The 14,818-nt window shown below is 36.4% G+C and overlaps 1 protein-coding gene across 23 annotated transcripts in view; it reads right to left on the bottom strand.

The window, feature by feature from the left end:
- Positions 1-14,818, bottom strand: part of PLEKHA5 (pleckstrin homology domain containing A5) — a 242,712-nt gene that overhangs the window by 74,792 nt on the left and 153,102 nt on the right. For 11 of the 23 annotated variants that reach the window (XM_049102693.1, XM_025455265.3, XM_035707576.2 and 8 more), the window contains exons 9-11: positions 11,338-11,453; positions 7,138-7,605; positions 1,272-1,737 (exon numbers count right to left, since the gene is read on the bottom strand). In XM_049102693.1, coding sequence (XP_048958650.1) covers positions 1,272-1,737; positions 7,138-7,605; positions 11,338-11,453 — 1,050 coding nt within the window. Of the gene's footprint in view, positions 1-1,271; positions 1,738-7,137; positions 7,606-11,022; positions 11,041-11,337; positions 11,499-13,992; positions 14,029-14,818 lie in introns of all 23 variants that reach the window. The other 12 variants (XM_049102681.1, XM_049102680.1, XM_025455252.3 and 9 more) reach the window with 3 other exon arrangements.

Below are 14,818 nucleotides of genomic sequence, written 5' to 3' on the forward strand. Positions count from 1 at the left end.
TGACCTAAACCGAAATCAAGATTCAGATGCTTAACCAACTGAGCTAGCCAGGCGCGCTAGTGTAATGATTTTTTAACGAACATGATTTAGCCTTTGGATGTACAAAGTGACATGGTAACTTTGTTACCATGGAGTTCAAAGTGAGCCTTTTTTGGGCAAGCCAACCTAAAGCTTCCTCCAAAAAAAAAAGGACAACCAACTCAATTGACTTATTCATTTCTAACTAATGCTTATTTATGGAAAGTCAAACACATATAGCTTTATGCAATGTTATAACTAAAGGATTCAGTCTGTCACAAGAATAAGAAAAGGTACATTTTAAAATGGTATAATGCAAAAAATTCTTATAATTAAAAAGAAATTGCAAAAAATTCCTTTCGTTTTAGGTTAGACATTAAAGAACTGGCTGCATATAGGGTGACTGATCAAAACAACTGCTTTAGTTTTATAAAAAGCTAACTAACACAAAGCACCTGAATTCACTCCAAATAATCTACTAAGCAATGCTTAAACCAATTGCATGTACAAATTAAAACATAATCTCTATGTATATCTTAATTTTTAAAAAGTATGTAGACCAGTAAACATTGTTATTCTAATATTAAATTGGGCATCTAAGGAGATATTTCAATAAGCCATATACGCAGCTGCTCAGAAGACGAGGTTAGCATTTTTATCTTAGCAAAGAGCAGGATGAGCCTGATATAAGAATACAGGTATGCTGGAAGACAGTAGGTGTAGAATTTAAGTGTGTGAAGAGCCAATAAAAACGCAAGTGGTCTTAACCTACACAGAAAGCTGATCTATCCAGCATAGAATGCATAAAGCATCTGCTCAAAATCACTATTTCTGTGCTCCTGAAAGACCATGCATTGCAAGGTGAGGTTTTTATATGTGAGATTCTGACACTGCAGATTATTCTTCCTTTTTATTTTACTTTATTTTATTTTTTAAAGATTTTATTTATTTATTCATGAGAGAGAGAGAGGCAGAGACACAGGCAGAGGGAGAAGCAGGCTCCACGCAGGGAGCCCGACGCCAGACTCGATCCCGGGACTCCAGGATCACGCCCTGCCCCAAAGGCAGGCGCTAAACCGCTGAGCCACCCAGGGATCCCCTCTTCCTTAATTTTTAAAACAAAACAGCTGCCTTGCTTAACCTCCTCCCTATGTTCTTATCTTCTGCATTTAAAGAAGGAATAGTACAGACAGAAATGAAACACAGCACCCATAGAGAGGTGGTTACCACAAGGTTAGCAGAACTTATCTTACCTTAGGGTGATGGGCCCTGTGCCTGCGGTCTATCGTCACATCTCCTCTCTGAATTGGTGAAGATACCTCTGATCTGTATGTCCGCTGAGGGGAATATCCCTGATAAGCAGCTATTGACCCGTGGGAAGGTGATGTGGGAATAGAGTGCATTGTCTGATCAGAAATATTAACCATTGTTTTAGGACTGGTCAAAGTACTGTGGCGAGGGAGGGTGCTCTGCTTATTATAAAACTGACGCTGCTGCCACTCGTAGAGCTGCCACATCGTGTCATCTCTCATTGATCTCCGTTTCTCTTCTGCTCCAGTTCCTAATGTTTTGTCATGAGTGGAAGGGGTTACACTGCAGATACTTTCAGGCCTGGTCTTGCTGTTTCTTGGGAGTGTTCTATAACCTTCTGGATAGCGAGCCATAACCTGGGCTCTGTGGCTTGGCATATTTCTCGGTAATGTTTGGTAAGAAATTACTCTAAAATTAAAAAAAAAAATAATTGAAATGTAAAAATGAAGAAGAAAGTTGTTTTCCAGATTTTAAATAGAGTACATTCTGGTAAGTAAAATATATACTGGGACTTTTAAAAAGTTGATCAAAATATTACACAGGATATAAAATACTAATGAACAGATTTTAACCTTTTAATGAAATTCAGTTTGATGAATTTACTACATTAAGTAAAAAACATCTTTGTTATTTACATAAAAGACTATTAATTCCATGAAATGTACAGTTTGGTTAAAAAAAGAAAAATTACTTATTAGTAAGAATGTTCAAGGTCTAATCTCAAGTCTCCATATCTTGCTTTGATATAAACAGACCCCTAGAATCTTTTCATACATCTCACCAGAGTAGCTAAGTGAGATTTCTGTGTAGGGATGGAATACTGAGGAGTCTGACTTGTGCATGAAGACAGTAAGTAAACTATTGCAGGTGTGCGTGACTCTATTGTGATGTTTCCTTCAGAAAGCATGACTATTTCTAGGAAGAAGCACATCAGTACACTTGTGGTTGGATGAGAAAATTCCCCTTGATAAGTTTTCTTTTTTTTTTGATAAGTTTTCCTAATTTGGAAAATAAATATGACTTGAAGTTGAAGCTCAAAATTGAACCATTTAAAGACAAAATACTTAAATATGACAATATTTAGAAGTACAACTGCAAATCTTGGGAATTTTATATGTTTCTAGCATAGAAATGAATATTCCACCTTCGTATAAACATTTGTGGGAGGCTTTTTAAAGCAATCTAAAAGTTCCTCATGTATATTAAGCATCTAAAATAAAGTTCCTTTAAAATGCTGTATTTTTGGATATGGATACATATGGCATATTACTAAGCACATATTATTTCAGTTTCCTAAAATGAAAGAATAAAATAGAATTTTAGTTTACATTTTTTTAAAAAAGACACTGTGATAAAAACACTGCTTTGAATTGATCAAAATGATCCTTTAGATAACCTCATGCTTGGTCAGATACATTATATAAAAAGGATTTTCAAAAAAATCAATTAAAAATTCTAAATAAAGTTAGAATTTGTGTAGCTTGTGTCCCCCATCTTCAGAAATTGGCAAAAGGTATAACTAAATAGTGATCACAATAAAATCGACTTTAAGAACTCATGATCCTGAGGTCAAGAGTTGCAGGCTCTACTGACTGAGCCAGAAATGTCTCATATTCTCTTATTTTTTTTTTAAGATTTTATTTATTTATTCATGTGAGACACACAGAGGGAGTCAGAGACACAGGCAGAGGGAGAAGCAGACTCCCCACAGGAAGCCTGATGCGTGACTTGATCCCAGGACCTTGGGATCACGACCTGAGCCAAAGGCAGATGCTCAACCACTGAGCCACCCAGGCATCCCTCCTCATATCATTTTAATATCTGGGTTAAAAGAAGGGTCAGTAAGTCTACTAGAAGTAGAATGAAGTCTTTCACTTCCTTAAGTAGCATTCTTTTCATTAGGCAATGATTCCCAGACTTTTGCAATTAATGAAAAAGCAAAATAATCCTTCTATTCGAAAAAATTTCCCCCAAACCAAAACAATTATTAAAAAAACCTTTTCATCTGTAATGATTTAATTAAAAATAAAATATATTCCCCAAATTAGGAAGGGAATAATCTTAAATGTGCTACTAGAGCCCTTCACATGCTACCCATATATAGCAAAGTGAAATTATTGGAGATTTGGTTTTTCTCATCTTTGATTTTTTTTTTTTTTTGAGAGAGAGAGAGAGAGAGAGGGAGAGAGAGAGAGAGAGAGAATGAGCATAGTGGGGAGGAGCAGAGAGAGAAGGAAAAGCAGGCTCCCCACTGAGCAGGGAGCCTGAAGCTGGGCTAGATCCCGGGACCTTGGGATCATGACCTGAGCCAAAGGCAGAGGCTTTGCCACCCAGGTGCCCCTATGATTTGATCACAAAGCTATCTTAAGGTTCTAAACCCTGTGTCTTATTGTATATTTGAAATATTTCCAATTCCTTCAACCATACCTGCTACACTAAATTTCCTTCATCGTGCTGGTTGTTATTCAGTTTTGCAAAATCTTCACCTACAACAGACTTGCTCAAAATTGAACACCGTGCCATACTCCACCCCTACCTTCAATCCCCGTAAGAACTGCTGTAGCAAGGCTAACCCATGGATGCCTTTGGGCCTGGGGTGAAGGAGAAAGTTACCTGGTACTCTGATATAATCAGTATAAAGGTTCACTCCTTTGCTGCTTTCTCACCACAAATATCAACCCCCCCCCCCCGCCCTTTTTTCCCTCTGCTTGGTCTTCCTTCTTATCCCCACCTTCTCTACTAACACTAGAGCTAGAAACTGGAAAAAGTCCAGAGTTGGTAACCCCACGGCTATCTGCTTAGGAAGCACGTCAATCACAGAAATAGATTCCATCCTAGAAATTCTGTCCTATTTCTAACGTCATTTACCCCAATATACCTTGATTTGGTCATTCACAAATTCAAGAACTATTATAGAAAGCTTAATATGCAAAAGGCTCTGTACTAAGTACTGAACCACATCACAGAAGCATATATGCTGATAATATTAACTTTATATCCAGTTTGGAAATAAGAAAAAGATTATTTATAAACATATAAGCAAGGGAGCAAGGGACATACATTGTTAATCTAAAACACAATAAAAACTGCCTAATAACTAATGTTTAAATTCCATTTCAGAAAAATCTATAGCACCAAACACCTCCATCAGTGCGTGCCCTGAAGCATTCACAATACGTGAGCTGGGCCCTCTTGTAGAGACGTATATGGAACTTGAGCTGTTAACATATCATATGATCATTAACAGTAGGCTAATTAAGGATTACAAAGTTAAAAGGGCGCGTCTGCCATTTTGAAACCGCTTTTAAAGAATTTTAACAGAAAGTTAGGTTGTTATCAAGTAAAGTTCTTTTTTAGCCCATATACTTTCTAGCATTTTGAAACCTGTTTTTCAAAAACTAGTTTCCTTCAGCGGTTTGCCCCAAAGAAATTCAAATTAAGCAACGTGTGATTTACTTTTAAGTGAGAGCTTAAGAAATGAACACTGTGAGCTCCTTCATCAGGTTTGGTGCTCCATTCACCAGCACCTGCCTGTCAAACACCATGAAAACCCTGTCCCTGTGATTCTGCCACACAGAACAATGGCTTAAGGCACCCTGCATCCTAACAGTGCCTGCCACTCACAAAGAAGCTTTAAAGCGCTGTTCACAGATGCAGATCTACTATTTGACTAAATATTAAACGTCCTTTCTTTCTATCAGAACTTTAATAATAAAAGCAAGCCTTTCATAAAGTTTTACAAAATGAATTATACTATGAATAACCTTTATGCTGCTTTCCACCAATAAAAATGATTTCATTATAGAACATCACTACTTTTTAAGTATGAAGTTCATATAATAGTGTAGATGATGTGTCTCCAATGATCCAAAGTAGACTGGCCAGTGAATCCAAAGTAGAAGGGGAGAAAAACACAGAGAGAATCTTAGCTCAAAATAACCTTCAGAAGCTATAGGTCTGCATTCAAAAGAAAAAACTCACACAGAAAGCCTTTATATATGTTAATTATACCCAGTAAAAGACCCGAAAGTTCTTGGAAACTAATACTTATGCTCAACAATTTAAAAAACCTACCTTCCAGACATCTGTTGAACCTCTAACTATACAGTTTCAACTGTAAGAAAGTATGAAATCATTGAGGAAAGTGATTTCACTAAGAAGTGAGATCTAATTTGCTGGGTAAAGATTCAGCACATATTATGGCTGGAATTTTTATTATGGTTTCCCTGAAAAATGGTTACCTTAAGTACTATGGAACATCCGTTCACTCCCTACCCGTCCCCCTCCCAGAATGAACTCTGGCTTCTCTTCGGCCAGAAATAGCAAATCTGTCTCACAATTCTCCCTTTGGAAAATCAGAAAAGTGAGTGCTGAGGATGGAGAAGAAGAAAATGAAAGTGAGCAACACATTGCGGGTGTGTTTTTGCAGTGTTGGTTGAGATAACAAAAGATGAGGCCAAGTGCACCCCGGCCTTTGAGCTGCTCCTGAAAGGAGACTTTGGCTGACAGCTGCAGATGTCAGCCACGCCAACTGAGCAAAGGAAGAATGTTCCTATACCTCAGAAGTTTCACTGTTAAGTTCATCTTCGTTTAACTGAAACATAGCAGTGTCATTGTTTTTGTGGTTTACTACTACTGAGAGGTAAGAGTCACAAAATAACTCTTCAGGTAATTCTTCCATCTGCAAGTACATTAAAGTATTTTTAAAATTTGCAGCACCAAATTCCTGCCTAATGACAGAACACTGTTTCTTATCGGTGGGTGCCTGCTTTTTCTCCATCTCCTCTGGCCTTTATTTTTCATCTCCTTTGCAGGCCACCCCAACTCTGTTTTTCTCTTAAATGTAAACATCCTTTCAGGTTTACCTTTAAATTCTTTATTTTATCCAGCCTCCAGATGAATGAATTTGTCTACTCTTATGAATTTACTTTTGATATAATGATGATGCCCCAAACCTTATTCAAAGTCCAGTCATTTATCATCTTCCCTTTTCCCAATCTTCTTTTTTTTCTTTTTTTTTTTTTTTTTATCCCAATCTTCTTTAAATGGTTAAAGGCACCAGACAACCTTTGATGACCAGGCCTAAAGGCAGGATGTCATTCTTGATTTTCCCCTCTCACTCACACTAGACTGAGACTAGTTTGCAATCAAGCACATCCAAGCTCTCAACTAACCTTGTCAATCCTCCTTAAATACATCCCCTTCCTCTCCTCATTTTACTTTAACAGATTTTGAGCTTTCTCTAATTCATTCTCCAGAATCTGCAGCTGGAGTGACTTTTCTGAACCACCAATATGAACACATCTCTTCTGGCTTATCTCTTCAGCCTTGTTTCTCCTGCATTATCACAACCAAAGTACCTAAGCAATACTGGATGTCTCTGGATTCCTTTTCCTCTCCATATCAACTCTGCAGTTTTGCTTATCTAAACCAAGATAAGCATGCCACCCTTTATATTTCAGCTTGTATTTCACTTCCTGCAGAATGATTTTCCTGGGCCTATAGGTTGTGTTGGTTGTCCCTATTCTTGTACGCATTATGTTCTTCCTTCATTTTGCACAGTATACTGCACTTATTTAACTTTCTCCTCTACTGGGTAAGGACCTCTTTGAGAAATCTGGACAGAACAAAGGGAGACAGAGAAAAAAACACTCAGGTGTGGTTACCATGAAGAAGAGAGAAAGGAAGCTACAATCTCTAAAAGCACAGTTTAATATTTTTCAATAGGTGTCTCAGAAGCCAATCTCCACTGACATAGTGTGAAAGAAATCTGGGTCTGGGTTCAGAGCACAAAACAAAGACACTTACCCCCTGGTTTCTTCTTCGTGACCCCTTCCCTTCTGGATTTTAATCCACTGTTCCAACTGTTGCATTGAATTTGTCCTTTGGATGACTCGATCAGCCTCTGCATGTAAGGGCCCTGTATTCGGGTGATTTCCACCTCTAAGATCTGCCAGGCTAACATTGACTATTTTGTTCTCTGAACTATTCACATTGACTGGCCTATAGTGTCCAGCCTGAGCTGGGCATGTTGACCCACTCTCATATTCAGATGGCAGAGAATTCAACTTTACACTATTAATTTTTGTTAAAGGTCTATCTTGACCATCCTTCTGAAATCCATATTTTTCAGCTTCTAATGCCTTTTTTTCTTCAGTTTTGCTTATTTCCTTGTTTTTCTGGTTATTCTGGACCTCTGGTTTAATTAGCACTCTATGGTTGGGAAAGTTATTGATTTCTTTAGTTGGTGCATTTTCAGATGTAATCTTGTCCACTCTGAAATCAGAAAAGAAAATCATAGTAAATCAGATGAAATAATGCACATACTATTACTTGGATTCAATCTAGGAAAAATGTAAAATTACCCTCGACTTTACAAATAAATTGAAAGAGTCACAGAGGACAAGCCTGTATAAATCCCTAATGTGGTGATAGGAAAATTCAAGCACAACATCAGAATGCATAAATAGGAGGGGGAGAAGGGGAGAAAACATAAAATATACGGTGTATAAAGCACTGGAGGATAAAAAGTAAGGAGTGTCCCCATTAGAAATCTGGAAATAAAGCAAATTAGGACTGCCCTTTAACAGTAAAAATCACAAAATCCACACTTAAAGGACCGCCGCAACTAGTCATTTCAAATAAACAATGTGGCTTCCAGGCAGAAGGGTTAATTCTTCTTGAGACAAACATGAGTCTGGTGGTGGAAATGGCCATGTGATCACTGTCTAAGATCTGAACCATATGACTAACTAGCATGTTTGTATTCAAGAGGATCTGACTTGGGCTCTTGCAGCCAGACTTTCTGTGTTCAGCCTGCAGCTCTACGTCTTACCAGCTGTGTCTTTGGACAAGGTGTGGAAATTTATTGTGCCTCAATCTCCTCTTTGGTAGATGGGGATAAGTGTAGCACCAGGGTTATAGGACTGTGTGAGGATCAGCAGAGTATATCAAAGGCTGCCCAAGACTTTATTACTATTATCATTCTATCGTATTAAGCAATTTTGGATTAGAATCTGGCATTTCGCACCCATCTCCCCGCTGGAAGAATGTGCTTCTTTACAGTACGTGTTTGGGTCACCAGACAGTTTTATTGCTCACCATTCCAGTTGTTATATCTAGGTCTTTTTGATGAGAATCAGCTTCTCTGAGACCAATCACTTCCAGACTCTGACAAGACCAAGCTGAGTATCTGAACCTGCATGAAATTGCCGAGATCATGCCTTGTAGGGAGGCCTTTTAGGAACTAGCCAATCTTCCACATTTCAATATATAATGATGCTCCAACTGGATCCTCATATGGTACTGCTGCCAGTGTTAGTGATGAGCAAGAAATACATAACCCACACATATACAGCTATAGATAGACTTCTGCCCCCAATTTTTTTCTTTGCCCAAAATTTTTAAACTTAGTTACCTCTAGTTAATCTAGAGCTATTATTTTAAATTAGAACAGCATTGCTCTTTCATCTTCATTTTTCCAAAGACTTATTTAAGAAATGAAATAAAATTTAAAAAGACATATATACTGACTTTTCAAATGGGAATAAATGAATTTAGGAGAAACGAACTATCAAGTTAAAACCTATATGCTTTATCTTGTAGGTGATATGCCCTGATAAATATTTGTAAGTATTCTGGCCATACAGGGAAGAGTATTTGCTTAAAACTAAGTTTTAAGAGTGTTTAAGAGTGCTTGCTTAAAACTAAGCAAATAAAACCTCCCTATACATATAAAATATTATAATAATTAGGTTCCTTCAGTCTGAAATATTAAGTGAGACCAAAAATGCCAACAGCAAGAAGTAGAAGAAAAGACAATTTCTACAGGATAATTGTGACTGACATCAAGCTGGGCACATGGGTGGTCTTCAATAATTTCTGGCTGAGTAATCCTATCAACAAAACCTGCTAAAAATTGTTACAGGCACATACTCAACTAATAGGCTGTCAGAAATCCAACCAAAATACTATTATTTTTATCACTCGAAATGATGAGTAATTATTAGTTTTTAGAGTGAAAAATATAAGAAAAAATAAAACTTGAAATTCTCAGAATTTCAGATAAGAACATACAATATGAGATTATCTCAAAATCAAATATTTAAATTATGATACTGATATCTTTATTCTAAAGAGTTTCTTGAAAATTTTTCTCTAAGGTTAAAATTATCTTAAGATTTTTAATTAACTGTTTTCACCCACACATTTTCCCTACCTATAAGTGCTAATCTTTACACCCATTTGGGTAATTTTTTTTTTAAAAAGTAAACTCTACACCCATACATGGGGCTCAAACTCATGACCCTGAGATCAAGATTCCAATGCTCTGCTGACTCAGCCAGCCAGGGAACCCCAACTTGGGTAATCTTCACACATGAAATTCCAAAAGCAAATTAGCTTTCAACTTGGAATATGCAAATGGTTGAGGTCTGCCTTTCTTTCTTTCTTTCTTTCTTTCTTTCTTTTCTTTCTTTCTTTCTGTCTTTCTTCTTTCTTTCTTTCCTTCCTTCCTTCGTTTCTTCTTTCTTTCTTCTTCTTTCTTCTTTCTTTCTTTCTTTCTTTCTTTCTTTCTTTCTTTCTTTCTCTCTCTCTCTCTCTCTCTCCCTCCCTCTCTCTCTCTCTCTTTCTTTCTTTCTTCCCTTCCTTCCTTCCTTCCTTTTCTCTCTTTCTTTTTTAAATAGGTGTCCTAGTGTTTAATCTGGGTCTTTCTTTTCTCTCCTTGCTTTTTCCTAGCTGTAATGACTAGTGATGGGTTAAGTGGATTTGGATTTGATACTGAAAAAAATTAAACACAAATATATTTACATAGCATCAACTTCAGTCTTTTAACCAACAAATCAAGACTTAATAGGTACAGTAATCGACCAAAACTAAAGATTTATATTGTAACAGTCCCCTAATTCCCTGAGAGGAGAGAAAAAAACTACCAGACCTGCAAGCAAGCATTTTCCTTGTATAAAATGTATGCTCAACTGCTGCTGACTGGAAAAGAACTTAAGTGGGTCACAGATCTTTCTTCAAATTACAGGAATACAATTCTTTACTTTTTTTTTTTTTTTAAAGATTTTATTTATTTATTCACGAGAGACACAGAGAGACAGAGCGCGGCAGAGATACAGGCAGAGGGAGAAGCACAGGCTCCACGCAGAGAGCCTGATGTGGGACTCTTGCCCTGAGCCAGAGACAGACGCTTAACTGCTGAGCCACCCACGCATGCCAGAATATAATCTTTTTAAAGCACATTATTCAGCTGCTATTTAAGTAGTTTTATAAACAGATTTCCTCTCACTAGTTCCTAATATAGTTGATTATTAAAATGATTCAGATGTTCAAGCCGAGAAAAAGAAATCACAGATCAATTTTAATAGCACATTATCAAGGAATCGGAGTACTGAAGTTTCAGAAGAAAGAAAGTAGAATTCATCAAGTCATAGACATATTTAGAAATAATCTAAATGCCTGATGAGTTATTTTCTGGAGACATTCACTGTAAAACCATCAGAATTAACCAGGAGATGCTGAAGAAATGAAACCCATCAATTTTTATTTCTATTTATTATACTCCAAAAACATACAACATAATATAAAAGCACAATAAAACTAACTTCATGAATATAAATTCTCTTCTAAGATTTATGCCTTAAAACACGATCTTGTGTAGGTTTAAGAAACAATTAAAAATGTACTTACCGGAAATTAAAGGTAATTCTGTAAGAAGAAAGAATATTCAGTTTGAATGTTAGGATTCTGGATTCACCTCAGTACACTGATAGGTGAAAATGAATAAAGAGGAAATGTGGAATAAAAATGCAAGTGGTATCTCAAATTAACTACTAAAGGTGTATTAATTTATACAGAACACGAATTAATCCTTGCTTTCTGAGGAAGAAATGATTTCATATCATGACTAATAAAATGATATGTACTATGATAACAATATACACTTGCAGGCCATGGAATAAAATGTAAGTGGAAATCACCATTATTTTCCCTACAAGCCTTTACCTTTTCACAGGTTCTGTCTGTACTAGGGCAGCATCTAACATGGCTTTCATCCACAATTCCATCTCCTTTCCTGTATCAGTGCAGAAATAATAGGTCCTCATGTTTGGATGAGCTGCCTGATTGAAAACAACAGGATCATTGTAAACAGACACACACAGGATCTGTAAAAGAAAAAGAAAGACAGTTAAGTGGTTCCCTACATAGATCATTACTATCAACTTTCAGAAGAAAACTGACTTGTCTTATATACAGTTACAGAAGTGAGTGACTTAAAATATAATTCAATCTTGAAAAAATAGAAATATTAAAATGTCCTCCCAACATTGCCATTTCCCTTTAAAAATTAAAAGGAGGGAGGAAAAATGTATATAGGAAGGAAAGGAGGTAAGAAATAAAGTACCTTGTCATGTTTCCTCACCACACTTCCATGTACACATCCCTAGCAATTTCCATTTGCTACAATTCACACTTCTTTATTCAAGAATGATCCATAAAAACAGAACTATCACACAATTCAGCAAATCATCCACTTCTTATTCAAAGAAGAAAACACCAATTCAAAGAGACATATGCATAGGTGGCTCAGTCAGTTAAGCATCGGACTCTTGGTTTTGGCTTGGGTTGTGATCTCAGGGTCATGGGATCGAGCCTTGTGTTTAGCACCATGCTGGGTATGGAGCCTGCTTGGGATTCCTTCTCTCCCTCTTCCCTCTGCCCCTGCTTGTATATGTGTGCACACACACTCTCTCAAACAGATAAATAGTTAAAGACAAAACAAAGCAAAACAAAAAACAAAGAGATATATGCACCCCCATTGCAGCATTATTTATCATAGCCAAGATATGGAAGCAACTTAAGTGTCCACTGATAGATGAGTGGATGAAGCAGATATGTGGTAGACACACACAGTGGAATATTACTCAGTCATAAATATATACAATCTTGCAATGACAGGGGAAGACCTGGAGGGTAGTATGCCAAGTATTAGAAGTCTGACAGAGAAAGACAAATACTGTATGACTACACTTTTATGTGAACCTAAAAAACAAAACAAATGAACAAACTAAATAAAACAGGAATAAACTCAAAGATACAGGGAACAAACTTTTTATTATAAGGTGCAGAGGAATTGGAGGGTAGGCAAAAAAGGTAAAGAGGATTAAAAGGTACAAACTTTCAGTTATAACATAACTAAATCATAGTTACTAAATCATATTATACAGCATAGGGAATATAGTCAATAATATTGTAATAACTTTATAGTTATTACAGATAACTAGACTTATTGTGTAGATCATTTCATAATATATAAAGATATCAAATCACTATGATATACACTTGACACTAACTGTATGTCAACTATACTTCAATAAAAAAAGAATGTTCCACAGCAACCAGTGATGAAATTAATAGAACTGTACATGTCAGACATTTCCCCTTTGTGTTAACAATTTCTTTAGTCTTCAAAAGGTGTTGCTGTTACAGCATTTTATTTATCCTCATAGACATATACACACAGAAATAAAAGATTAATAAATGACCCAAAATGGTATTTTCCCTTAGCTTTTCTTTTTTTTTAAAGATTTAATTTATTTATTCATAAGACACACACACACACACACAGAGGCAGAGACACAGTCAGAGGGAGAAGCAGGTTCCATGCAGGGAACCCGATGTGGGAATCGATCCCGGGACTCCAGGATCACGCTCTGCGCCAAAGGCAGGCGCTAAACTGCTCAGCCACCCAGGGATGTCCTTCCCTTAGCTTTTCATCTCAAGTTTCAGAGTTAAAATGTAAATATTCTGGGTTTGAATAAGGCCTATGTGAGTGGTAAATGGGTCTTTATCCTTATAATAGTTCTATCTGCTTCTGTTGTTGAGGAAAGGTAGAAAAATGAAATAAAGGCGCCACTGAGGGACTGCTATCCAATGTGTGAGCACCAAGAGCTCAGTTTAACGAGTGGGATGACAGGGCAAAGGAGAACAGCGGTAGGAGCTACATCAAAGTAGAAAAAAAGGCCAAGGTAGAGAATTCTGTGGAGGAAACATTAATTTCCACATAAAAATGCTGGTGACAGTTTCCTATCATGCACTAAAAGACAAGGAAAAACAAAGGCTATTTCGGCATACAATGAGGTAAAGGAAAGAGTAAATCTGCTAAATATAAAAAGAAGAGAGGAATAAATTTGGATCCACACACTCTACTCTGAAATTTTGACTATCTGCTTTATTTACAATGTCAAATTAGCTTTTTCAAAATTTTTTTCAGAAAGAATCAAGACAGAAGTCAATTCAATGAACACTGTGATCTAAATAACTACATAACCAGACCCTGCTAGAGATATAAAATTATCCATGGAAACACTTTAGAAGAAACGGCTCAAATGCTGTATGTTGTTAAAATGATTAAAACCACCACAGTGTCCCTGGACTGCCTGAATCAGGTTTTGGAGAAATGAATGAAAAGACCACTGTCCATATTTGTGATTAAGGAAGGAACATGGGTCTAAGTCCTAAGAAGATCAAGGTACAGCCATGAGTCCTTTGCTAACAAGGCACACCTATGCTTGCCAGCTGTCAAATGGAAATACTAGATGATGATCAAGTCTGCTACCTAACTTTAGGTTTACAATCGTCCATGAAGTTTCTACTCACCATTGTATAAGCAGTAGCCTCAAATGTCAAAAGCAGCTCATAAATTTGAAGGAAACATTGCAAAAGAGAAAATTTGAGAGAGAAATTACTATTCTTATTATAGATAAAATAAAATTAGCATCAAGCCAAATAATTACAGAGAAAATATGCTTAACATGCATGATCACTGTTGTGACTTCAACACTCTAATATTTAAAAGTCTAAGAACCCAGCAAAATGTCCTATGAAGAGCACAAATTCAATAAACTTTTGCCAAATTAATGAGTAGACAAAAAATTGAAATCATGATCAAATAACAGTATCATATAGTTTTACATGTGAAAGTAATTTTTATCAAGTTATTAAGTTATCAGTATTAAATTTTGTTATAGCATCTTAAAATGCTTAATTCTGTTTCTCTGGTTCACACTGTTAATAAAACCTGTTGAAATCCCGTGCCATTCCCTTATCCACAGTGTCTGTTCAGACATCACCTTCTCATTGAGGCCATCCATCACTCCCGCCACCACTATAACTGCTGCTTTCTTCTCCATAACTAATAATGCAACTTGTTAATTAGCAAAAGTTGTAAATCAGCTGCAGTCCTGAGTATTTTTTTTTTTTTTTTTTTAGTCCTGAGTATTTTTTTAAAAAGTGGAAGGGAATTAAAAGCAGAGTCAATTTTATAGTGGTGTAAACATTTTCACTGTTAAATTACAGCATGTGTTACCCTTACTTTCCCTTCAAACAAAATTTTACACCAACCCCTTCGGAGATCTTAATTTAAAACTAACTTAAAAAATAGGTAACCTCTGAAATTTATTTTAGCCACAGTCATAAAGCAAAG

This window comes from Canis lupus, chromosome 27 (assembly GCF_003254725.2).
Source record: "Canis lupus dingo isolate Sandy chromosome 27, ASM325472v2, whole genome shotgun sequence".
NCBI lineage: Eukaryota > Metazoa > Chordata > Mammalia > Carnivora > Canidae > Canis > Canis lupus.